The sequence below is a fragment of the Dendropsophus ebraccatus genome, chromosome 6 (genome assembly GCF_027789765.1).
Source record: "Dendropsophus ebraccatus isolate aDenEbr1 chromosome 6, aDenEbr1.pat, whole genome shotgun sequence".
NCBI classification, from domain to species: Eukaryota; Metazoa; Chordata; class Amphibia; order Anura; family Hylidae; genus Dendropsophus; species Dendropsophus ebraccatus.
Genome location: NC_091459.1, coordinates 53,241,140 through 53,266,437, shown reverse-complemented (window position 1 = coordinate 53,266,437; position 25,298 = coordinate 53,241,140). Strand labels below are relative to the sequence as shown.

General features: G+C 41.4%; 1 protein-coding gene across 4 annotated transcripts; it reads right to left on the bottom strand.

Annotated features, from left to right (window-relative positions):
• Positions 1-1,651: 1,651 nt before the first annotated feature.
• On the bottom strand, positions 1,652-20,739 carry MYB (MYB proto-oncogene, transcription factor). Of its 4 annotated transcripts, none has more exons than XM_069973723.1 (16): positions 20,646-20,739; positions 15,389-15,503; positions 14,865-14,936; positions 14,398-14,490; positions 13,584-13,804; positions 12,550-12,781; positions 10,874-10,942; positions 10,260-10,364; positions 8,853-9,095; positions 7,350-7,712; positions 6,841-6,986; positions 5,787-5,901; positions 5,420-5,545; positions 4,130-4,243; positions 3,794-3,901; positions 1,652-2,769 (listed from the first exon to the last, which is right to left on the bottom strand). In XM_069973723.1, exons 1-16 carry the CDS (start codon positions 20,666-20,668, stop codon positions 2,656-2,658), a joined length of 2,259 nt encoding a protein of 752 aa, XP_069829824.1. In that variant the 5' UTR covers positions 20,669-20,739; the 3' UTR covers positions 1,652-2,655. The 4 variants fall into 4 exon arrangements, with proteins under 4 accessions (XP_069829824.1, XP_069829825.1, XP_069829826.1 ...); XM_069973724.1 differs by having other exon boundaries at positions 1,652-2,766; XM_069973725.1 differs by lacking the exon at positions 7,350-7,712.
• Positions 20,740-25,298: the final 4,559 nt, after the last annotated feature.

The following is a 25,298-nucleotide window of genomic DNA, read 5'->3' as shown; positions in this document are numbered from 1 at the left end:
GGTCCTGAATAAGAGTATTAGTTCAAGTGCACTCTAGACTGCAAGTTTATTAAGGGGAAAAGATACCTATTAGTGGATTGGAAGAACTTTGGACCTGAAAAAAGGTCTTGGGAACCAGAGGAAAATATAAAGGCACCTGTCGGAAATGATTATTTTTGCTTCTGGCTGATTAAGAGGGGGTGTGAAAGGAAAAGTATTGTAACACCACTGGAACACTATGCCTTATTAATGTCTTGGGACCTCTCCACCGACAGGTCACTGTGTTTATGGCCTACGGCATCCTTGTCCCTTTCATCCTCTAATTGGTGCTTTTTGCTGCAGCTCCAATTCCACCCCTGTCCACTAGGGTGCAAACTCGGTTCTCTTCTAGATTTAAAGGGCCAGTGTGTCTTCTTCTATTCTAGTCCACCTATACTATTTTTACTAAACCTATTTTTAGCTGTTCTGTCTGTTATTTCTTACCTGAGCATTGTTGGTTTCTTGTGTTTCTGAGCAAAGTTATATGTTCCTGTGTCTGCTATTCCGTGCATGTTTTTTTAGATTATTGCGCTTGCCTGTCTGACCCCTTTTGTACTATTTTTCTCTCCTGTTACCGAACCAGGCTGTCTGACCTACATCTAAAGTGCTTGACTGACTATGCCGCTGCCTTCTCCCTGGTACCATGCCGATTCTCCCGTGGATGAACAGCTTGTCGACTCTAAACATTTTGTCTCTTTCTCAAATTCCTTGCACCTGCACTGTCTGGTACTTTAAACCAGACGCTACCCACACCAGGACCACTCTTGTGGACCACCCTGAAGTCCAGCTTCCATGTCCTGGAGTAGAATAAAGGGTAAAGACTTAGAGGTCGCACTTTGGTGTGGCCCAAAGTCAGACTGGTACGGTAGCACAGCAGGGCGTCAATGTTTTACACTAAGGGGGATATATTAGGCATACCCACCCCCTGACTGTATAATCACACCCATCACCTGGTGTTTACTTTCAGGTAAATATCTCAGGTGATAAGTAACTTACAAATCTATATAAGTTTTTGACACCACTGGAGTACCCCTTTAGAGTTCACCTTTATGATTACTCCCCATGTCCATGCTTAAATGAAAGCCTTGGATTTCATTCACTGTCAATGTTATATACATAATAATTACTAACTACCCATAGGATGCAACTACCCATAGGATGTAAATATCAACACACATGGATGCAACATGTTAGAAAACACTTTTTAATTTTTTTTTTTTTTTTTTACAAAGGCAGTACAAAATAAGTGCAGTTACGCTGCACTACATCCTTTAAGGCAGCAGATTTAAAGTTTACAAACAATAAAACCCAACAAAACAGTGTACTCCTCAACAAGTCCAAATAAAAGGCAGTTACTCTACAGAACAATAGAACATTGGGTAGAAAACCAAGTCTATATAACAAGATTTGTGAAAAACAGACAAAACAAAAGATAATAAAAAAACAAACACATAAAATGCAGTCTTCTCCCAAATAACTGAAGGTGCAGTTTTCAAAACAATCTCCCAGGATTTCTTTTTTTTCTTTTCTTTCAGTTTACTTAGTAAATGTACAAAATGTTTTTTTGTTTTTTTTTAAAGACGTACAAAAATGTATGAAATGCTAGTGCATAATAAAGCAGACATCAGCACCAGCACAGTGGTCATTTTCTTTGTACATATTCCAATTATTTTGTCACAATGCTAGCATGTCTACACGCTACAGTCATAGCAGCAGGGCGAGGGGTCATAATAATATATAAAAAAACAATTTATAAAACAAAATTAAATTAGTGAATAAAAATATAATTTGCTTTATTAAAAACAATCCAGTCAGTAGCCATTTAAAGCAAAGCTAAAAATGTGTATGTAAAAAAAGAAACAAAAAGCAGACACACAAATATTTTTATAAACTGTAAAAAAAAAAAAAAAAATACAGTTATAAACACTAACAATAATTACTCCCTTTTGCAAGTTTTTTTTTTGCATGTGTGATAAATATTGACAATTTGTAGTAATGCTTGCTACTCGTCTGTATCAGTAGACTTTGTCTAGCGGCCAATAAATTTCTTCTATAAACAATACTGGTTAGAGCTGAGCAAACGTCAAGCACGCTTGGGTTCATCCGAATCGGAGCATGCAGCATTTGATTAGCGGTGGCTGCAGAAGTTGGATGCATCCCTTGAGAATCCTGGAAAACATGGCCACAGCCTATGGCCACAGGCAGTATCAACGTTATCCGGGACTCCCTAGGGCTTTATCTAAATTCATCAGCCATTGGTCTTCAAATACGGACGGACCCAAGCATACTCGAAGTTCGCTTAACTCTAATACTGGTATTAAGTTTTGTTCTTCTTAACATGTTCAAATGTTGTGTAAAATACACTGAATAATAGCACAATACCTAAATCATATAGGCAGAAATGTCACTTTATGAAAGAGGAAATTTGCATCTGACAATACTTGTTGACAGAGTGAACTTCCAACAATAAGCTCAGTGACTAGAAAAAAATGCACTTGGTGCTTCTCCCAACTGTTGTACCACAACAAAAATCTCCCAATTAACATTCCCAAAGCTTCATGTAGAGGAATTCAACTACAAAATCCCAATAGAATATGAAGTGTTTCTATGATAATGCTTGTTCAGACCCCGTTGTCATCACATGACAAGTGTAGATACAGTTTTCATACATTTGTGATACATTTCTGAATACATCTTCTGCTCTTCTGTTTTCCCACAAGATATTGTTTCCCATGCATTGCTGAATTGCTGCTGGAAGAGAATATACAGTTATATTAGCATATAGATATAATAAACTTGTTGTCATGTAAGATTCCTATTCATGCTTTTTCTCCGATACGGGTCTTGTGCTTTAGGTTTTGGTAGATTTCAATAAATCTGGTACACTTATTTGCTTTTCCTTTTTACATGTTCCATGTTTTCAATCTGCCACCTAGATCCTGAGATCTGCACCATTTTTTAAAGATGCAAATGAGGTCTTTTGGTGCACTGGAAATAGTCCCAGCGCCCCCAGTTCACCAACATCTTCCCTTGACGTATGGCTTCTGTATTCACCCAGTTCCACCTTCTTGCGCTGCCTATAAGCTGTGTTGTCAGAGCGGGGTATGGGTCCTACTGACAGACTTGACACAGAAGGCGGGACTGGGTGAATACAGAAGCCATACGTCAGGGGGAGGAGGTTTTGGTGCAGTAGGGGTGCTTGGCCTGCCTCCAATGCACCAAAAGACCTAATTTGCATATTTTAAATGGCGCCGTTCTCGAGAACTGGGTGGCAGATTAAAAAAAGGACCACAGCAGTGGAATGAGCACCGTGCCACGCATCAGGCTGTATGGAAATCGAAATATATGGCTTCAGGTGGTACATTCACTTTAATAAAGTAATAAAGAGTAAATATGCTTTTATGTATTAAAAACAAGAGTCAAGATTTAACAAGATGTCTTGCAGTAAGCTCATCCTTGTTGCCAATAGCAGCAAATTAGAGCTCAGAATTATATGAAAGCTCAGCTGTGATTGGCTGTTATAGGCGACCAAAAAGGATTTTACTTTCAGATAACTTGATAAATGTAACTTCAGAAAAACTAAATCTTAGAAGAATTTATTTTCTACCAAATAGTGTTTCGTAATAAAATGCAAATACTTAATCACTGCATCGCTGGACTCTGTGTGACATAGTTGTATCCTATAATGATACTATTGTATTCTGCACATAAGTCCTGGGAGAGACAGTAATGATGTGACCCCTTGAATTACTGCTAGGTTAGGATGATCATTTACCTGTAATGGGCTTGCCAGTGATCTGTTCCTGGGTACTGTAAAAGACTTCACTCTATGGTCTTCTTTATCAGACATAGGTTTCATCAGCAAGGAACTGGTAAGAAGATTCTATAACAACAAAAGGTATAGATTAAAAATTTTAATACAACACAAAATGATACGTTTTATATAATGAACTATATAAACATTAACAGTAGCGACAGGTGTATAGGGTATACAAAACAACATCCAATTAAAAAAATATTTGTACTCACTAAGTCATAAACAATGAAGTCTCTGACTACTAGCATGACATATATTGATCTCTTTATTTCTAGTATTGTGTTGTGTACTTACTGAGGTATCTTCCAGAACATTTTGCTGTGTAAACAGCTGAGCTGTCAGGTTCTCTTGTTCCCAAAGACTTGAAAAGAAATGGCTAACCTTATGCGTTGGTGATGGCGACTCCACCTAATAGAGCAAAAAAAATACCACTGTATTCATTTGTTTTTCATGCTGATAATAAAATGCCACCATTCAGTAGTACAACCTACCGCTTACCCACTGTCTGTGCTTTGTTTACAGGCAATATTTCTGAAATAATAGGGTTTTAAGGGCATACTGCATGACACCAATCTGCCCTGATATTTCACTGAAGATGTCAATTGGGACAACTGCTGAAAGCTTTGGGCTATGTTCACACACCGTAAAATAAAGGTAAAATACGACTGTACTTTTGAAGTTTCAATATAACAATGCATTCCATTGGAGTCAATAAGAAATTAGCCGGCAGTGCACACAGAATAGAATTACAGATTGCAACAATCCAAATAATGAACGTGCTTATTATTGATGACCTGCTTTTGCGACATACACCTCTATTTTATCTGTTTTATTTTCAATCAAAACGAAAGTTGTAATTATCTTTTATTTTACTGTGTCAACCTTGAATTTATTTTACGAACTTTTTAAGCAGTGGCTGTGACAGTAGCGAAAGCTGGAAGTAGTAGTACACAATAAGGCTATGTTCCCACATCTTTTTTTGGCATTTTTTGACCATCATTTTGGCGCAAAAATTTGTCTATTTTATGTAAGTTACGACCGTAATTTGTATAAAATGGCTGCACTTTGGCGCCAAAGTGATGGCTGTCCAAAACAAAAGCTGCGAAATGTGCAAAAAAGATGTTGTGGTAACATAGTCCAGTGGTGTGACTAATGGGAACATTGAAACGGCTCTAATTCTAATAAAATAACAGAGCTTACACGTTAGATACAGAGCTTTTGTTCACACTGTCTGCATGATAAACATGCAGGTATTACTCTTGTTGACACATAAATTATACGGATTTAAAAAAAGATTCTCATTAGAACAGCAAATCCTTTACAAAAAATCTACTTCTGTGTTGGACTGTGCAATTATAGTTATTATGTATGGATGGCAACTCTTCATTCTTTTCAAGAGATCAGAGATATGTATATAACACCTAATTCTGATAGTTCATCATTTGAATACTGGTTGCTGCATCCAACTTCTTCAACCACCAGTATTCAATGCCGAATGACCGGACTTGAGCATGCTTGAATTGGGCTTATCTCTAGTCAGTTTGAAGAACAAGCCTAAATATCTTAAGGTCTGAGTCTGCTTACCTCTTGTTTAATTTTCTTTAGCAGAGGTTCTTCTATTTCTTGGAGCTCAGGAACAATGCCAGACTCATCAGCCTCCTGCTTGATTACTTCCTGCAGGTCTTCTGCAAGGTGTGAAGGAGTGTGATGCTAAAAAAAAAAAAAAAAGAAAAAAAAAGTTAGAAGAGGAGAAACTCGCTGGTGTAAATTTACCAATATTGCACAGAAAAGTGCTAGCTTTTAGATATTAGTTGCATAAGTCTGTGACTTGATAGACACCTCCTTTTTTTCAAGCACACAAAGTGCCAGTAAAGGAGTTTCATAAATCCATGCACTCATGTCCCTTTCTGTCAACTTCATAAAATTAACCACAACTTATATATCTACTCACCGAAATTTTAAGCGGTCCATATTTGAATTCTTGAGCTGCTAAAGCATTTTTAAATGGTGTAGGAGTTCTTGGAGAGCTGTCCAAAATGGACCTTTTTATAGCTGGAGTCCTAAGACTTTAACAATAAATGTAAATGTATTTAGATTTAAAAAAAAATGAAACAGACACATATCCCCAACTGCAAAGACATATCTGGGAAATGTAGTAATTTCTCTAGATACAGACTCTATATTTACCCACTAACTTTGAGAATACAACTCAGTGTGTTGCTTTGGACTTCAGCTGTAGCTCGATAGTTAAAGGGGTATTCTGCTCAGATAAAATAAATGTTGAATCATCCCCCTCCTGGAGACTAACAATTCATTCTACAAGTGTTATTATCTTTTCAGTCTCCTCAGTGTGAACTGTTCACTCCATCTCCACTCTGATCTTCCTCTTCTCCCCTCCTTTATGAGACAGCTCATGTAAACAGCATCCCTGGCTGGCTGCTCCCAGCATCTCAGAGTGCAGAGACAGCCTACCAGGGAGTTCACATGCAGCGTCTCAGAAGGGAGAGCAGAAGAAAGGGTTTCAGAGCAGAGAAGCAACAGATCACACACAGTTCTCTGTGTCTTCAACATAAAGTAGCTGGCTACGAACAAATATGGACAAATTGTTAGTCTTCGGGGGGGGGGGGGGGGGTTTCAACATGTATTTTACCTGAGTGGAATACCCCTTTATACATTAAAACAGTTTACAGTAGCTCCCTTGCTCCTCTGCTGCTCTGGATGTTAGATACTTTGGCCCATAATTCGTTGTTGTTTAAACAACGTCCAGTGACATCCCGCTCCTTGCTCAGACAATGACAGAGCTAAGTGCGGGAACAGGATGTTATCAGAGACTGTACTAATGCACTGGGAGGCAGTTACATCAGAAACACCTTTTAAAATCAATCTGTGGCACTACCAAAAGTTGCAGTGTAGCCCTGGCCTTAAAATCAGATAAATGCTTATAATAGATAATACAATATAATAAAACTAAACAGTGTATAAACAGTGAAGTTGAAATAACTCACATGCTATTTTCTTTTTGAAGACGTGGCGTATGATCCCGGTGAAGAGGTGTTATTATACTAGCTTTATGAGCGACACAAAGTGGGGTGGAGGTTAGGCTTGGATGCGCCATCTCCAAATTCTCATGTGCTGCTGCAGTGTTTAAAAACTGAAAAAAATAAAAAGGCAAATTGATTCATCAGAGATAACTGAGGGAAAATAAATACAGTTTTATACAATTGATGATATATCGGCAAGTGGGTTAAAGTGTTAAGTGAAGAAATCCATCAGGTATTACCAAATGTTACTGAAGACCATCACCAAACAAATAAAAAGCAGAAGCAAAGACTAAAAGCACCAACACCGCTGCCCCCCTTCCCCAGTTAAAGAGACGCTGGTAAAGTTGTCACCATGATGTGAAATCAATGAGTGTGAGAGGAATTAGTCATTTTTTTTTTCAGATTAGTTTCTAGTTTGTTAATTCTCCAGTGACTTTAGAATGAGTGAAAACTTTTCAGAAGTTTTAATCTACCTGAGAGGGAGAGAAAGGCAGGCTTTTGATAGGGGACTGCTTTGGTGTAGAGCTGAGGATACCAGACAGGCTTAAGGGACTGCTCTCTCCACTGGCTAAGCAATTCAGTCGCCCTTTCTTTTTGCACAAGACGATCGGCGGCGATGAGACACTTTTTAGGGGATTTAGAGAGCTGGGACATATGAATGACCCCCGATACAACATACTTTTGCTTAAGTTTGTATCAGGTGCATCACTTGGGCTGCCCAGGCTGCCCATGCCCTCTGAAGGCTCTGAGTCTCGGGTAGAGGGAGATTTGCTGGGTGAGGAATCTCCTTGCTCATTGGTTTCAAAACTGCTGACTTCACCCCATGATGAAGAATCCTGAAAACAATGTAGGAGGCACGAAACATTTAACATGATGTATGGTGCCACCTTAAACAGTAGTCCAAAAACATTCTAGGCAAAGTTCTGTTTAACTATAAAAGGTAGGTTCAAAATACAGACAAACTCCCTTGTAGTATATACTTTTCATACCAGGATTATATACTCAGAAGCGTAATGGTTTCTATACTATTCTAAGCACTGTGTGTAGTGCCATAGACTATATGGTAAGCCTTAATACTCTTTTAAACCAAAGAAGCACATGCAGGCTTGTTAAGCTTGAAAAAGACAGACAGGCATTGTATGTAGTTAATCAATATAACAGTAAAGGCAAATAAATGATGCCATATAAGCATATTAGTAACAATACATAACAATTTACGTAACTGTGAAAATGATAAGTAAATAACTAAAAAAAAAACATTATAGTCCAATAACACCATAACTTAACTTTTTAGGAACTTAGGTTATAGTTTTAAAGGGGTGTCAGAAAGTTATATAGATTTTTGATTTACTTTTATTTGAAAATCTTCAGTCTTCCACTGCTGTATGTCCTGCAGGAAATAGTGTATTCTTTCCAATCTGACACAGTGCTCTCTGCTGCCACCTCTAACTGGGACAAGAACTGTCCAGAACAGTAGCAAATCCCCATAGAAAACCTCTCCTGCTTTGGACAGTTCCTGTCACGGACAGTGGTGGCAGCAGAGAATAAAGTCTAAGACTGGAAAGAATACATCACCTCCTGCAGGACATAGCAGCTGATAGGTGCTAGAAGACTGATGATTTTTTTAATAAAAGGAAATTACAAATCTACATAACTTTCTGGCACTGGTTGATTTGAAAAAAAGTTTTGCCGGAGTAACCCTTTAAAAAAGGCACACATATTGTACACATATTTCAAATGAACAAAATTTCCCACTTTATGCAGAACGCCTCCCATCTAATACTAATATCGGAATGCATTGCGCAAATTTAATATGTAATTCTTTGAAAAGTATTATTAATAATTTAATTTATTTAATCATTTAAATTAAATGATTTAATCATTTGTGTCTTGAATGACTCGTATAAATACTTTAAGAATGCAGACACTGTTATTAAGTATAAGACTACATAATCAAAACCTCCCGTGCTACTTACAGAATCGATAAGCTGAAGTGTGTCTGAGTATTCAGGCACATTTTTCATCTTTATAAACAGATTAACACCGAGACATCTGGCAGGTGAAGCGCTCTCTTCAGGAAGGCACCCATGGTCCATGGGAGGGGAAGGTGTACAGTTATGCGGCTCACCAAGGCAGGATACAGGGGCACTATCCCCAGGAGGCCTGGAGTTGTCAGCAATAGTTGTACTTTGCCATACAGGATATTCTTCTGCGTGGTTCTGTTTTTGCAAATAAAAAGGGTTGAAAATTGAAAAATATAGTAAAAAGAAGGAACTTAAAATGAAATTGCTCAAGGTGTCTCACACACAGCTACAGTCCCGATAAAAGCAGTTGCATCATCCAAAGAACTTACACTTCTGAAACAGTTGTCAAGATGTTTCCTTTCATCAATGTAGCGCTGTGCCTGAAATGTTGCTATATGTTGTGTCATCATGCAATTACTATTTCATATTGCAACTATATTTGAGCGGCAAGGTCATTATGTGTACAAAAAAACATACACGCTCGAGTCTTTAACCGTCGCAGTAAAATAATGCTATACAGCTATGCCTCAAAGACTGAATTCAGCGTGATTATTAAAGCCACTGATATGTGCCTTTAGACTTAACAGGGTAAAACTATTAATGATAAAAGAAAGCCTTATGCTTCATAGAGCGTACAGAAAAAAAAGATGTTATAAAGATATTAAAGTGGTACTGTCACTTTAAAAACAACTTTTGACTCGTCACGGAGACAGGGTCAGGGTGTTTGGATCCCTACTCCCTGTTAGACAGCTAATCGCTTCACTCTTTGTCTCAGTGCTCTATCCATCATGTTGCAGGAGTCAGGATCCATAGACTTACTATAGAACCAAATACAGCAATGAAGGTAGAGAAGTACTCAGCGAAGCTCTTCTCCCAGCTCTATTTATCAATTGGTGGGGATCTGAATACCTAGATTGTGACCAATCAACAAGTTTGATGTGTCTTTAAATTTTTTTAAAGTGACAGTAAGGCTTTAAAGGGAACCTGCCACCCCCTCGTGCCGGGGTGAAGGCCGCCCAACCCCCCACTAGAGCCCTGGATACTTACCCCAATCTCGCCAAGTCAGGCGACGTTAATATCCTTGTCGGAAGCCCGGCACGTGCTGCAGAGATGAGTCGGACGCCTATAGAAAATGACAGCTCCATTTATTCTCTATGGACATCGGACTCATCTATGCAGTGCACGCGCCGGGCTTCCAACTAGGATGTGTCCGTCCCGGGACAGGCTCCAGGAGCAGGACTTGGCGAGATGGGGTAAGTATCTGGGGCTCTTGCGGGGGGGTCGGGCAGCCTTCTCCCCGGCACGGGGTTGACAGGTTCTCTTTAACATTTACTAGACATTTACTCACACATCTCTTACCGGTAATGCATGATGTCCCTTTATTTCATTCTCTGTTGACATGAGTAACAGTTCTAACTCTTTAATCCTCTTTTCTTTTTCTGGATCTTCATCATTATAATGTCTCTAAAATAAGGCAATAATTTGTTATTGAAAGTGAGGGTCAGGAAAACTTTACATCCGTTCAACTATACCGAATAACCAACAGATGACAATGGCCTTCATTACAAGACAATTTATCCACATGTGAAATTTGTGATAACACGTTTTAAGTTCAGATTCCACCATTCTTGCCTAGTCACTGCTTCCTCTTTTCCTGACTTTCTCTGCACCAGCTGTGAGAGACCTATCACAACCTCTATGTCATGGATCCCATTCTTAGGGTATGTTCACACATATTGGAGTTTCATTGTGTTAAATGGACAGCAGTAAAATGATTCATTACTGCAATGATGTGATGCAGTAACGCAATGAAATGAACAATTACTGCAATTAAATAATGCATTTACACTGCATTTTTATTACTGCATTAATAGCTTTTACAATGTATGCAGATTAGGTGAAATCTTTACTTATCAATATGTACATTTATAAAATAGGTCAAATGATTACATAATACAAAAAGCAATAAATACCTGAACAGCTGCTGTTGCTGGATGAGGGACATTGACTATATTTACATGCAATGCTACAGGATAAGGTGCCTGCAAACATATAAAATAAAAGATATTTAATACAATATTTTTCTCTGGTTTGAATATATAATATCTGTTGTTTTTTTTAACTTGCTGTCTCATATAGTGTTTAAAAGGGGTACTCTGGCAAGTCTACCAGTACTTATCAGCTGCTTTATGTCCTGCAGGAAGTGGTGTATTCTTTCTATTCTGACGCAGTGCTCTCTGCTGCCACCTCTGTCCTTGACAGGAACTGTCCAGAGCAGTAGCAAAACTCCATAGAAAACCTCTCCTGCAGCCCTCTCGTGAGTATGTACTGGTCAGAGGTTTCAGATATAATCCATGAAACTTTTAGATATCCAATATCTATTACACCCCAATTGGTGATGTTATTTTTGGGAATACAACATATAGCACCTCGACACAGAACATTACTCTGCCTACTTATAACGATAGCAAAACTACTAATACCTAGACGCTGGAAAACACCCAGTATACCATATAAAACAGAATTGGTTCAGGAGATAAACAGAACCTACAAATATGAGGAGGCTATAGCCTATAGCAACAATATTATCGTAAAATTCGGAGAGATGTGGTCACCATGGACATCTAGTTCACTCTTTTCACCTTAATTCTTTTCTAATTGTTTTATTACTTGGTTATTATTTGTTTATGAACATACTATTAATACATGTATGAATGTAATACATGCAGATTTACTTCACTTTTATGAATAACTCTTAAGATATATCGCTAGATTATATGTCACCGTATGTTTATTGTTTACTTTTCCTTGTTATCCTCTATAATTTATCTGTACAATGTACTATATATTTTGTCTATCTTGTTTGCAAAATTTTGCTATGTTTACAAAATTCTATTGAAAAAAATTCAATAAAATATATTGAAACAGAAAACCTCTCCTGCTCTGGACAGTTCAGAGGTGTCAGCAGAGAGCACTGTGTCAGACTGGAGAGAATACACCACTTCCTGCAGGACATACAGCAGCTGATAAGTACTGGAAGACTGGAGATTTATAAATAGGAGTAAATTTCAAATCTTTATAACTTTTTGACAACAGTTGATTTGAAAGATTTTTTTTGCTAGAGTTCTCCTTTAACTTTGCAACTGAAGAGGAGAGAAGAGCAAATATATACCATTGTTATTGTATTTATATAGTTCCCCTAAGGAATATGTTAATAAAAAGATAAAGGATGGTCTATATGTTAAACACAAGGTTTGAATGATTGTTTGCATCATTATGTCAAATATGTAAAGCAGTAGGGGTTCTGGCCCAGACTCTTTAAAGGGCCCTTTATTATTCCAATGAAGAGACGCCGTCAACGTCACATGTAATCTGAACTGGATTTGCATTGCTTGGCCTTACTGAACACCTATATTACTATACTAATGTGGAAAAAAGCTCCTGTATATAGACAGATGTAAATTTTAACAATGAGTGTCTTTATATATTTTCCCATATGTTCCCTATCATAAAAACTGGAAAATATATTAATGGTTTTGCCTTTCAAACCAGGATGGCTTCGGAATACACCTGCATGTCAAGGCACAAGTTTCCTTTTGACACATGAAGAGTTACTTTATACAGACACTCCTCCACAAAAGATACTTACGTTCTGTGGCTCGGCTAAGTGGTAGTAAAAATTGTTCACTGGGCCATGGCTACTTTGAGAGATGTGGGAAGAAGGTGGGGTGTGAGTGGTGAAGCCCAACAAGTGGTTGCTTTTTGGGAAGTTTGTGGCTGCAGAAGGCTGGTTGGTTTTGGATGATTCCTGCAGATAACCTTCCTGTTCGACCTTGCGTCGCATGGTAGAATTCCAGTGGTTCTTGATAGCATTATCCGTTCTGCACAGGAAAATTTATACTATATAAAAAGTTTCTGGACAATATTAAGAATGCAAGATGCAAGTTTAGCTTTAGGGAATTCTACACTCTTAAAAGTAATCATACCTTTTCTGATAATGCAGTGTCTATGTTTACGGGTTATCCAGTGTTAGAAAAACATGGCCACTTTCTTCCACAGACAACATGACTTTTGTCTCCAGTTTAGGTGTGATTTGCAAATAAACTCTTTTCAGTTAAATGGAACCTACACCCAAACTGGAGACAAAAGTGGTGCTGTCTCTAAAAAAAGTTGCCTTTAAGGATAACCTCTTTAAGAATGTGTTCTGGCAATGGGAAATTGACAGCTGTCTAGACGTCCGTCACTTTAGCGCCAAAAGATGGTCGGCATGGCGCAAACAATGATCATGAATAATAATAATAATAATAATAAAATAATGTTTGTCCACAAAGAACACATGTTCAACTGTAGGAACATAGCCTAATAGTGAATGAGGGCTCTGAAAAATGAGTTCTATCATGTTATACGTGTGCAGTCACAGTTACCGATTGCACTGGGATAACAATTGGAAAGCAATTTAAATCTGTCCTGGACAGTCAGGAAAACATTTACTAAACAAGAACACTGCTGTATATTTTGGCAGCCTTCATTTTGGCTCCAAAAGATGGCCATTTTATGCAAATGATGACTCTAGTTTGCAAAAAATGGCCACGTTTTGGTGCCAAAATAACGGCTGCCCCCAAAAAACGCTTATCAAAGCCGTGCATCTCTCTCAATCTCTCTCAATTATTTTTGTTTCTTTACCTCCCAGGAAGAAGCTTTGCAATTTCAGCCCATCTATTTCCCAGACGTTTGTGGGCTTCATAGATTATTCTGTCCTCTTCTTCTGTCCAAGAGGTCTTCTTCACTTCTGGATTGAGATGATTGTGCCACCTCTCTCTGCACTGTTTGCCAATCCTTCCTTTTAAGTGCTTTGCAATGACGGACCAGCGTTTGGGGCCATACTTTTGTACTAGTTCAATAACCTTTATAAAAAAAAAAAAATATTTACATGTATTTAATGTAACTTTCTTGCAGGGTTTTACACATTTTGACTTTTGAGGCAATATTTTATTTTTTTATAAAAATCTCTCGAGTAGTTTCATACAACACAAAAACTTTGTTTCATTCGGTGTACTGGCCAAGAACAGACTTTTCCTAATTTTTTACGGTTTATTTTTTTAATACAATCTTAATACCCTATATTTCATTCCAATAAATATTACCAGGAAATTACTGAGAACAATATTAGGACCGATTTACATCTTATTTTGGCGCCATATTAGTCATACACTTCAGTAAGCACCCACTGACCTGTTCTTTGCATACCCATATAGCTAAACTATGCTGTTTTATACAAAAGGTATGGACTTCAAAAAAAAAAAAATAAACAAACTGTTGGCACTATACAAATATATATTATTATTATTATAACTATTAGCAATATATCCCACTGTATACCATTACAGTGGGACATAGTGTCAAAGGTATACGTTGTTAATGCAATCTAAACAGAGCCGAAAAGGTAAGTATTCGTGAAAGGCACAAAGCTGAAGGTTAGAATAGGCTAAAAGCTTACTCTTTGATCTTCTTCTTTAGTCCACGGTCCTTTAATAAGTTCAGGATTTAATACTTTCTGCCATCTATGCTGGCACTGAACATCTGTCCGGTTCTTAAAAAAGAAAAGAATGAAACATGATCACCTAAGTGTACTTGACATTTTTGCTTTCATAAAATATTACCATATAATATGTTGTTTTTGTACAATTTTTACTTCACATAGTGCGCATTCAACCAGATACTATTATAAAGTTAGGTTTACACGGTTCAGTTTTAGCTATTTATTTAATTATTTATTGATTTTAAGCTTAAACAAGTAATGGACCCAAAAGCAAAAGAAAAGGAGAAAATAACTGGCTTCTTGCTAAAACAGCTCTGAAAGAATATTGTATCCCAGCACTCAGAAATGTGAATTTATACTACAATGTATAGGCGTCTCAAAGAACATTCACATTCATGCTCAAACTGAAAAATAACAAGACTTACAGGAAGGAAACTGGCTATAACTTTCCAGTCCTCTGTTCCATTCTGTTCCACTAGTTTCTTAAGCTTCTCATCCTAAAATAAAGCAAATGGTACAAAAAAAAAAGTTAAATCTAAGTTCACTGTATATTTTTATTTGAAGGAGTTATTGCTCGCTTTTACTGCTTACTTTCTATTTATACAATTTAATGATGATATTACTATGGGCCACAATGTGCAGGCGGACTCCATGGGTTAAACTGTGTCTCTAATAATTGACAATCAGACATATCTAGATATCATTATATCCAATAAGCTAACACAATAATAACTGGTTGGTTGCCAGTCGACATGAAGAAACAAGTCACTCCCTTTCTACTCTCTAAGCAACCACCTTACAACAAAACTAGAACCTGGAGGCCAGTGATACTCAATGTGCTTATATTTTCAGAACAAATCGTTGTGTACAAAATATATCACAAAGGGAACAATGAGTATTTACAATTGTGTTCAAGGGGTTCGAGCACCAGCTATTAACGTTCATATACCTCTTCGCGAGTCCACCGCGTTTTACCCAGGTGCCGTTTTCCCTTTGAGAGCAGGCCGTCATAATCGTGCTCGTACATTTCAAGGTCATCCTCCTCTTCCTCCGAGCTGTATATACTGTGAGAAGAAACGTTCATGACTTAAGATAACAATGTCAAACTTTCTTGAGTTACAAAATCACAATAATGTAGACCGGGAACGAGGATGTCTGTCAGGTCTCTCTTGCATGCTATTCCACTGCACTGATCCTCTGAACAGGTTCTACTGTTTTTGGTATCCACAGATACAAGAGTGAGGTCCTGGCAGGCTGTTCATTGCTCTACATGTTCAGACCTGCTTCTGCTGTCAGATGAGTGGCAAATTGCACATTTGGCAACCTTTCCACCAATAAAGTCAAAATAAACCTGACTGTCTGAGCGTAGTAAGAGTCTGATAATACGTGTGTCATTTACACAAGCGGGCCCTAAGATTCTTTATCTGCTTTATGAAATACTCAAACATTTATGCTTGTCTGGAAGCTGCCCAAACTGTTGTCTTCACTTTCACCTAAAACCCAAGAACTATGGAAGGAGCTTTTGTTTGACCTTCTTGCTGGGGTATACATGTCAACTGAGTGCAACTTTATAATAATATGCCAAACCGCTGCAAGACCTGCTAAGGATAAATGCCATCATTCTTTAAAGGGGTACTCAACTGGTGTTATATAGATTTGTAATTTACTTCCATTAAATCTCTTCCAGTACTTATCAGCTGCTGTATGTTCTGCAGGAAGTGGTGTATTCTTTCTAGTCTGACACAGTGCTCCATGCTGCCACCTCTGTTTATGTCAGGAACTTTCTGGAGCAGTAGAGGTTGTCTATGGGGATTTGCTACTGCTATGAACAGTTCCTGTCAACGGACAAAGGTGGCAGCAGAGAGCACTGTGTCAGACTGGAAAGAATACACCACTTCCTGCAGGACATACAACAGCTGATAAGTACTGGAGGACTGGAGAGGAATAGAAGTACATCACAAATTTATTTGACTTTCAGAAACCAACTGATTTGAAAGAAAAATATTATACCAGAGAAACCCTTTCAGTAACAAAAGTTTTAGAAGCACAAAAACACTAATGGAAATGATAAATGAAATTTCTGACAATTTTAATAACATATAAAACAGGAAAAAAGCAATCTATACAGTACAAGATGCCTTTCTGAACAGGAATCTGGCTAAGAGCCTCAGCTATCATATTGTTGTGTATACAAACACAATAGCTAACACGCCTGCAGTTCATGGTCAAAGAAGACAAAGAAAAGTTTTACAAGAGTACTGCTGAGCAACTAAGCTAAAAGTCAAACCCCAAAAGGTTCATCTTGTTTAGCATGTGACGTGAACCATGCAAGTCCCTCTCCAACAAGAGACCTTCGAATGTTTTACTATTACTATGCAGCCAAATTTGTGACTAAGGGATTTCCCCATAAGTGAAAGGAAAAAGCTCAGCTTCTCAGAGTTCTCACAGTCACTTGCCATATATCTCCATAAAGACACTGCAAATAGAAGAACATGATAAAACGACCAGACTGCAAGTGCACTAGAATAAGATGACAGGGGGCAGAGGCTCATAGAGGAAACAGTTTTTTTCAGTAGTGCCCTCTTGAAGTGTGTACCCTGGCTGAAGAGCAGAGAGCTTTACACCAGATGTAGCTGTATGGAAAGAGATGATGACAAATGAAACTGCCTGATGAGAGTGAGAGATGATCATCTGCCTTGATAGAGTGCAAGGACTGTATGAAGAGCTCACTATTGGGGAGATGCAGCTTGCAGATAGTTGGAGGCAGTTGAAATTGTTTTATCAGTGTTTCTACAAGACGTCCACCATGAGTGAGGGAGTGGGTTAGTGGAGGAGACTGCTTTCATCACACTGTGTGGTTAGCGTAAGGTAAGAAGCAAGCTACAACTTTGGAAGGAACTTGGTTATGCAATGGTCAAAGAGGTGAAAGGATGAAATATGGGCAGATGGGTGGGGGTGTGTGTGTGGGTGGGGGCTGTGTGTTTTGCCGCTTTTACAAATAGGACAAGAAAAACATACTAAGTGGATTGCTCTTACAGGGTACTTAACCCCAGGGCTGTGGGCCACACCATCTTCTATCAAACACTGAAACAGCTTCCACAATGAAGAGGAAACACTGTACTTTGTGTCATTTACTTTTAGATGCAACAATGTATCAAGTTATTCCAAGGGTTTATCAATACACAAGCACACAAGTAGCCAGCAGATAACCACAGCAGGACCAGGACAGCAGTGTACAATATACAGGACCGTGCATAAAATACAGGAATAAAGTACCTGCAAACTGAGCATATTCTATAGGAATATAGTACCCACACACTGATCATATTCTATATAAATATAGTACCCACATACTGATCATATTCTATAGACACTGATCATATTCTATAGACACTGATCACATTCTATAGGAATACGGTGCTTAGACACTGATCACATTCTATAGGAATACGGTGCTTAGACACTGATCACATTCTATAGACACTGATCACATTCTATAGGAATACGGTGCTTAGACACTGATCACATTCTATAGGAATACGGTGCTTAGACACTGATCACATTCTATAGGAATACGGTGCTTAGACACTGATCACATTCTATAGACACTAATCACATTCTATAGGAGTATAGTGCTGGGAGAGGTGGATGAGTGGAGCCCTAGAAGCCTCCTGCAGCCTGTCCTCACCTCACCCACAGGCTGTATCCCAGGCACATCTCCAGCATCCATGTATTCACCTGACAGATCCTCATAGAACAGGCTGCGATACCGCACAGATCCCCGTGTTTACTTTCCCAGCCATGTGCCGCACTGATCAGTATTCAGCCTCCTGGATGTTGTCCCCTGTTCACACTGCACACAACCCGGGAGGCAGCTGCGGATCAGGACACCGGGGATCACCGTTACCGCAGCATCACTCAGCACCGTGGCTGCGGCTTCTGCCATCCCGGGTGCCCGGCGGCGGCTCAGGCCGGGGGGACTACCGAGAGAGAAGCGTCTACGTGTGCGGCGGCGACTGCTGGATAAGAGGGGCATCTCCTGCCAAATAACCCCGAGCAACTCTGACATGTACAGAGCGGGGGCACACCGGGCATCACCCCGCATGGCACCTGCCTGCCACTCACTGACATACATGGAGCAGCGGGCACACGCCAGGGCACTAGTATGGAGCAGCGGGCACACGCCAGGGCACTAGTATGGAGCAGCGGGCACACGCCAGGGCACTAGTATGGAGCAGCGGGCACACACCAGGTCACTAGTATGGAGCAGCGGGCACACGCCAGGGCACTAGTATGGAGCAGCGGGCACACACCAGGTCACTAGTATGGAGCAGCGGGCACACGCCAGGGCACTAGTATGGAGCAGCGGGCACACACCAGGGCACTAGTATGGAGCAGCGGGCACACACCAGGGCACTAGTATGGAGCAGCGGGCACACACCAGGTCACTAGGTATTACACACCATGGCACCTGCCCACATTCACTATGTATAGAGCAGATCACTAGGCATCTCCTGCACCTGTCTCCTGCCACCACCATCTGTATGCAGTATGGGGGCACACACCACCCCGAACTCTGGCATACACACAGCAGGGGGCACACAGCAGGCCACTAGTTTAGAACAGGGGACACAAACCTGGTCCCTAGGCATCGCACAGCATGGCACCTGCAACACATTCACTATGACATGTAACGAGCAGCATCATCCACCAGATCACTAGTATATAGCATATATAGCACTATGGCATGTATATAGCAGGGGGACACACCATGGCACATGTATATAGCAGGGGGCACACACCATGGCACCTGCTCCGCACTATGACATGTATATAGCAGGGGGACACACCATGGCACATGTATATAGCAGGGGGCACACACCATGGCACATGTATATAGCAGGGGGCACACACCATGGCACCTGCTCCGCACTATGACATGTATATAGCAGGGGGCACACACCATGGCACCTGCTCCGCACTATGACATGTATATAGCAGGGGGCACACACCATGGCACATGTATATAGCAGGGGGCACACACCATGGCACATGTATATAGCAGGGGGCACACACCATGGCACCTGCTCCGCACTATGACATGTATATAGCAGGGGGCACACACCATGGCACATGTATATAGCAGGGGGCACACACCATGGCACCTGCTCCGCACTATGACATGTATATAGCAGGGGGCACACACCATGGCACATGTATATAGCAGGGGGCACACACCATGGCACATGTATATAGCAGGGGGCACACACCATGGTACATGTATATAGCAGGGGGCACACACCATGGCACATGTATATAGCAGGGGGCACACACCATGGCACATGTATATAGCAGGGGGCACACACCATGGTACATGTATATAGCAGGGGGCACACACCATGGCACATGTATATAGCAGGGGGCACACACCATGGCACCTGTATATAGCAGGGGGCACACACCATGGCACCTGTATATAGCAGGGGGCACACACCATGGCACCTGCTCCGCACTATGACATGTATATAGCAGGGGGCACACACCATGGCACATGTATATAGCAGGGGGCACACACCATGGCACATGTATATAGCAGGGGGACACACCATGGCACATGTATATAGCAGGGGGACACACCATGGCACATGTATATAGCAGGGGGCACACACCATGGCACATGTATATAGCAGGGGGCACACACCATGGCACCTGTATATAGCAGGGGGCACACACCATGGCACCTGCTCCGCACTATGACATGTATATAGCAGGGGGCACACACCATGGCACCTGCTCCGCACTATGACATGTATATAGCAGGGGGCACACACCATGGCACCTGCTCCGCACTATGACATGTATATAGCAGGGGGCACACACCATGGCACATGTATATAGCAGGGGGCACACACCATGGCACATGTATATAGCAGGGGGCACACACCATGGCACATGTATATAGCAGGGGCACACACCATGGCACATGTATATAGCAGGGGGCACACACCATGGCACCTGCCCCGCCGCCGGCTGTCACACTGACCACAGCTGCTAGATGCCACCTGCTGCCACCATGCAGCGCCCCCGTGGCCCCGGGCTCCATTCATTGCCTATAGCAGGGTTACTGTTCTTCCTATTCTCGCAGCTCTCAATGAGACATGAAGGTAAGGGCAGGTGCAGGCAGCGGGCAAGTCCTTGGTTGTTACCTGTTCCTCGGTCTCCTCGCCATCCTCCTTCCAGCAAGGTCAGGGGAGGGTGATGAAGAAGGTGAATGTACTTCTTGTAAGTGGATAGAGCTCTATGAAAGTTTCTCAGGCTGTGCAGGGGGCGGGGTATGGGCGGGGAGTGGGCGGGGGGCGGATCAGCCGTACATGAAAGACTGACAAGTACAACAGAGATTCCCTCTAACAAAAGCGCCCAGGGCCCGGCCCTCCCGCCAAATCTGGCGCCCTGCGCAGGCGCTCTAGCCCCGGGGTAGCAGGGCAGGAGCGGGGAGGAGAGGCGGGGCAGCGCCAAGTATCGGCGCCTTTTCAGGCACAAACCCCGCTCTTAAGAGGTGGGCGCTGCGGAGAGTAAATAACCCCGAGCTCTGTGTCACGCCACAACCCGGGTCCTGTCACAGGTGACAAGTGGCCCCAACCTCATGTGACATCTCCGAGTGTAGCCGGGCGACAAATCCTGGTAGACAGCTGAAAGGAGAATCTCCTCAGGGGTCGTGTGCGCGACAGTCAGTGGCCATGTGTGACAGCACAGCCAGGGCGCCCCCACAAGCTGCCCACACATGGGGCAAGTACTGCAGGGCTCTGAGCCTGGGCCTCCTGCCTGTACATTGTGTAGAATAAGACCTCTGCTTGCATTCCTGCTGTGTTATAATGAGGTCAGGTGCTATCAGTGTAAGGAACAGCATCTTCCCTGATCCCTCATAGCTGTCGCTTGCCTCACCGTCCCCAATCCCTTTTAGCTGTCACCTGCACATAGCCTCATAGCCATCGTCTGCCCTGATCCCTTAAAGCTGTCACCTGCAGGAAGGCAACATTTGGAAGCTATAGGTAAATGGGCCTCTGACCGCGGTCATATTGTTTGGGTCTGGCAGTGTATTGCCAGGGTGTCTGAAACAGCTGCACTTGTTGGCCGTTCTCAAACCGCAGTATCAAGAATGTAAAAAGAACGGATAAACCATGGGCAGCTGTCTGACAGAAGATCACACAGAGGCAGGCTATGTGTAGTTGATCAAACAGGTGAGTATTGGATGGCACTTTTAGTATCTCAGTAATATTCGACCATAGCGGCCTAACTGACCCAGCAGTACAACAGTGAGCACGTAAGACATCTCCTAAATAACCATGTGGCATACGTTGCATTGATCAGGGTTCAATAGCCAAAGACCAAGAAGGGTGCCTTGACAGCTGCATCATCACAAACAATGCCTCACATGGGTATGTATTAAGGACAATAATGGACTTTGGACACATTGCAGAAGGTCACATGGAGTGATGAGTCTTGTTTCCTCCTGAACCACATAGATAACTAGATCTACATCTGATGCAAAAATCATGAAGCTGTATCCCATGGTTGTCCCACAGACACTGGTGGTGACTGTGTCATGGTCTGGGGAGTGGTGTTGAGCGGACCTGTCTAACTGTTGGGGTTCTGTAACATTCTCAGAAGCTGAATGCACTGCCTTTCATTCCCCGTTGCTGCAGAAGTTGGATGCAGCTCTATGGCTACCAAGAAAACATAAAAACAGACAATGGCCGACTGCAGTTTCAAATCTGCAGGTACATTTTGCTTTAGTTCTGATCCATGTGTATTCAATCAAATTGGGATGCTGATTTCTTTTCTCATGGCCACAGTACGGTGGCAGCAGCTATCTTTTTTTTTTCTCACTCTAGTGCTGCCCCCTTCAACTATGCTGCCCTAGGCACAGGACTGATTGTCGACAGAAAAAGCCCCCTTGGTCCATCTAGTCTGCCCTTTTACTATTTACTTTCTTATTATCTTAGGATAGATTTATGTTTATCCCCAGCAGGTTTACATTCAGTTATTATGGATTTACCAACCATATCTGCTGGAAGTTTGTTCCAAACATCTACTACTCTTTCAGCAAAGTAATATTTTCTTGTGTTCCTAATGTTCCACAAGTGCCAAATGGCACATACAGACCTGTCTGCACCCATATCTTCAGGAGGTCTTCCAAGAAAACAGTGGCATAAACAAGACAATGCTGTATGTGACCAGGCTTAGACCACTAAGGAGTGAGTAAAGGAATATGACAATGGATTCTCCACATTGCCTTGGTCCTTAAGCTGACTGGGCCCTACACATAGGACAACTTATCTTACATTGTTACCTGAAATGATAGGTACTCTGGTGCATATACACTGTGCAGAATTATTAGGCAAATGAGTACTTTGATCCCATCATCCTTTTTATACATGTCCTACTCCAAGCTGTATAGGCTTGAAAGCCAACTACCAATTAAGTGAATCAGGTGATGTGCATCTCTGTAATGTGGAGGGGTGTGGTCTAATGACATCATCATCCTATATAAGGTGTGCTTAATTATTAGGCCACTTTCTTTCCTTTGGCAAAATGGGTCAGAAGAGACATTTGACGGACTTTAAAAAGTCAAAAATTGTGAGATGACTGGCAGAGGGATGCAGCAGTCTTGAAACTGCAAAACTTTTGAAGTGTGATCACAGAAAAATCAAGCAAATCATGGCAAATAGCCAACAGGGTCGCAAGCGTGTTGAAAAAAAGGAGCAAAATAACTGCCCATGAATTGAGGAAAATCAAGCGTGAAGCTGCCAAGATGCCATCAGCCGCCATATTTCAGAGCTGCAGCTTTACTGGAGTATCAAAAAGCACAAGGTGTGCAATACTCAGGGACATGGCCAAGGTAAGGAAGGCTGAAAAGCGAGAAACATAAGAAAATGCCAAGACTGGGCCAAGAAATATCTTAAGACTGATTTTTCTAAGGTTTTATGGACTGATGAAATGAGAGTGACTTTAGATGGGCCAGATGGATGGGCCCGAGGCTGGATCAGTAAAGGGCAGAGAGCTCTACTCTGACTCAGATGACTGCAAGGTGGAGGTGGGGTACTGGTATGGGCTGATATCATCAAAGATCAACTCGTGGGACCTTTTCAGGCTGAGGATGGAGTGAAGCTCAACTCCCATACCTACTGCTATTTTCTGGAAGACATCTTCTTTAAGCAGTACAAGGAAGAAGTTGGTATCGTTCAAGAAAAACATGATTTTAATGCAAGAGAATGCTCCATCACATGCATCCAAATACTCAACAGCATGGCTAAAGGTCTAAAAAGACACCTGATATGAACCCTATAGAGAACCTGTGGTCCCTCATAAAATCTGAGATCTACAGGGAGGGAAACAGTCGACCTCTCTGCACAGTGTCTGGGAGGCTGTGGCGGCTGCTGCATGCAGTGCTGATACTAAACAGATCAAGCATTGACAGAATCTCTAAATGGAAAGCCTATGAGTGTCATCGTAAAGAAAGGTGGCTAGATTGGTCACTAATTTGTTTTTGTTTTTGTTTTTGAATGTCAAATATTTCTTTCAACATTTTCTGTTATATTGGTTTACCTGGTGAAAAGAAACAAGTGAGATGGGTATATATTTGGTTCTTATTAAGTTGCCTAATAAATCTGCACAGTAACCGTTATGTGCACAAACAAAATATCCTCCTAAGATAGCCAAATCTAAAAAAAAACACTCCAACTTCCACAAATATTAAGCTTTGCTATTATTTGAGTGCTTTGGGTTGATTGAGAACATAGTTTTTGATCAATAATAAAAAGAATCCTCTCAAATACAACTTGCATAATAATTTTGCACACACTTGTGAGGCTCGCCTCAAAGTTTGAGAAGCACTGATCTAGGCCATTCTGACCAAGTTGATAGGAGGTAATATGAGTGGTGAGTATGTGAAAGTACAGAAAGCTAGACTGCTAAGGGTTGGCACTGTTTCATCTACAGCGATGAATCCCCGATTCTGTTTAGGATTTGACAACATTTGGCTTCAAGTATGGAAGCTTCATAGGGAGTGCCTTAAAGTGACACTGTCACCCCCTATTTGCATTTTGACTGTTCTTAACAGGTGTAAAGGGTAAATGTTACAGCTTTCATTACTTATTTTATATCACACCTCATGGTGCTTGTTCTGGTAAAAAGTCGTTTTTATCACCTGTGGATTGGTATATGTGGGCGGAGCCTCGCGGCCTTTGTGCCACATCGCTCTGCCACCACCCTCATCTGTGACGTCATTGCCGCATAGGCCCCGCCCCCTCAGCAGCCATTGGTGTGGGACAATCTAGGGGGGGTGGGGCCTAGAGCTTTAGTTTGGCCCTTCCAATGGCTCCTGAGGGTGCGGGGCCTATGTGGAAATTATGTCACGGATGGGGGTGGGGCTAAGTGGTGCTGGGGGCGGAGCGATGTGGCACAAATGCAGAAAGGCCTCGTCCACATATACCAATCCACAGGTGATAAAAACGGCTTTTTACCAGAACAAGCACCATGAGGTGTGATATAAAATGAAAGCTGTAACATTTACCCTTTACACCTGGGGAGAGCAGTCAAAATGCAAAAAGGAGGTGACAGTGTCACTTTAAGCCCATTTTTGCTGTGGAGCAATAAACTGCACCAACTGCTGGTGTGGTGATCACCCCTAATGTTGATACGAGGGACACTAACAGCTCAGTGACATGTGCAGGACATCCTGCAGCCACATGGTGCTTTTCATGGCAGGGTTTCCAAATGGCATTTTTAGCAGTATAATGCTCACCCACACACTTTTAAGTCATGTCTCAGCAAGGTTGTAACTCTGGACAGTTCCTGTC

Excerpts from the sequence above, each read along its gene's own strand:
- MYB (XM_069973723.1), bottom strand. The coding sequence starts at position 20,668 with ATGGCGAGGAGACCGAGGAACAG. Across the intron at positions 12,782-13,583 it reads GCAAAGCTTCTTCCTGGGAG|AACGGATAATGCTATCAAGA; the intron begins GTAAAGAAACAA and ends TTTCCTGTGCAG. Across the intron at positions 6,987-7,349 it reads TGCCTTTCTCTCCCTCTCAG|TTTTTAAACACTGCAGCAGC; the intron begins GTAGATTAAAAC and ends TATTTTTTTCAG.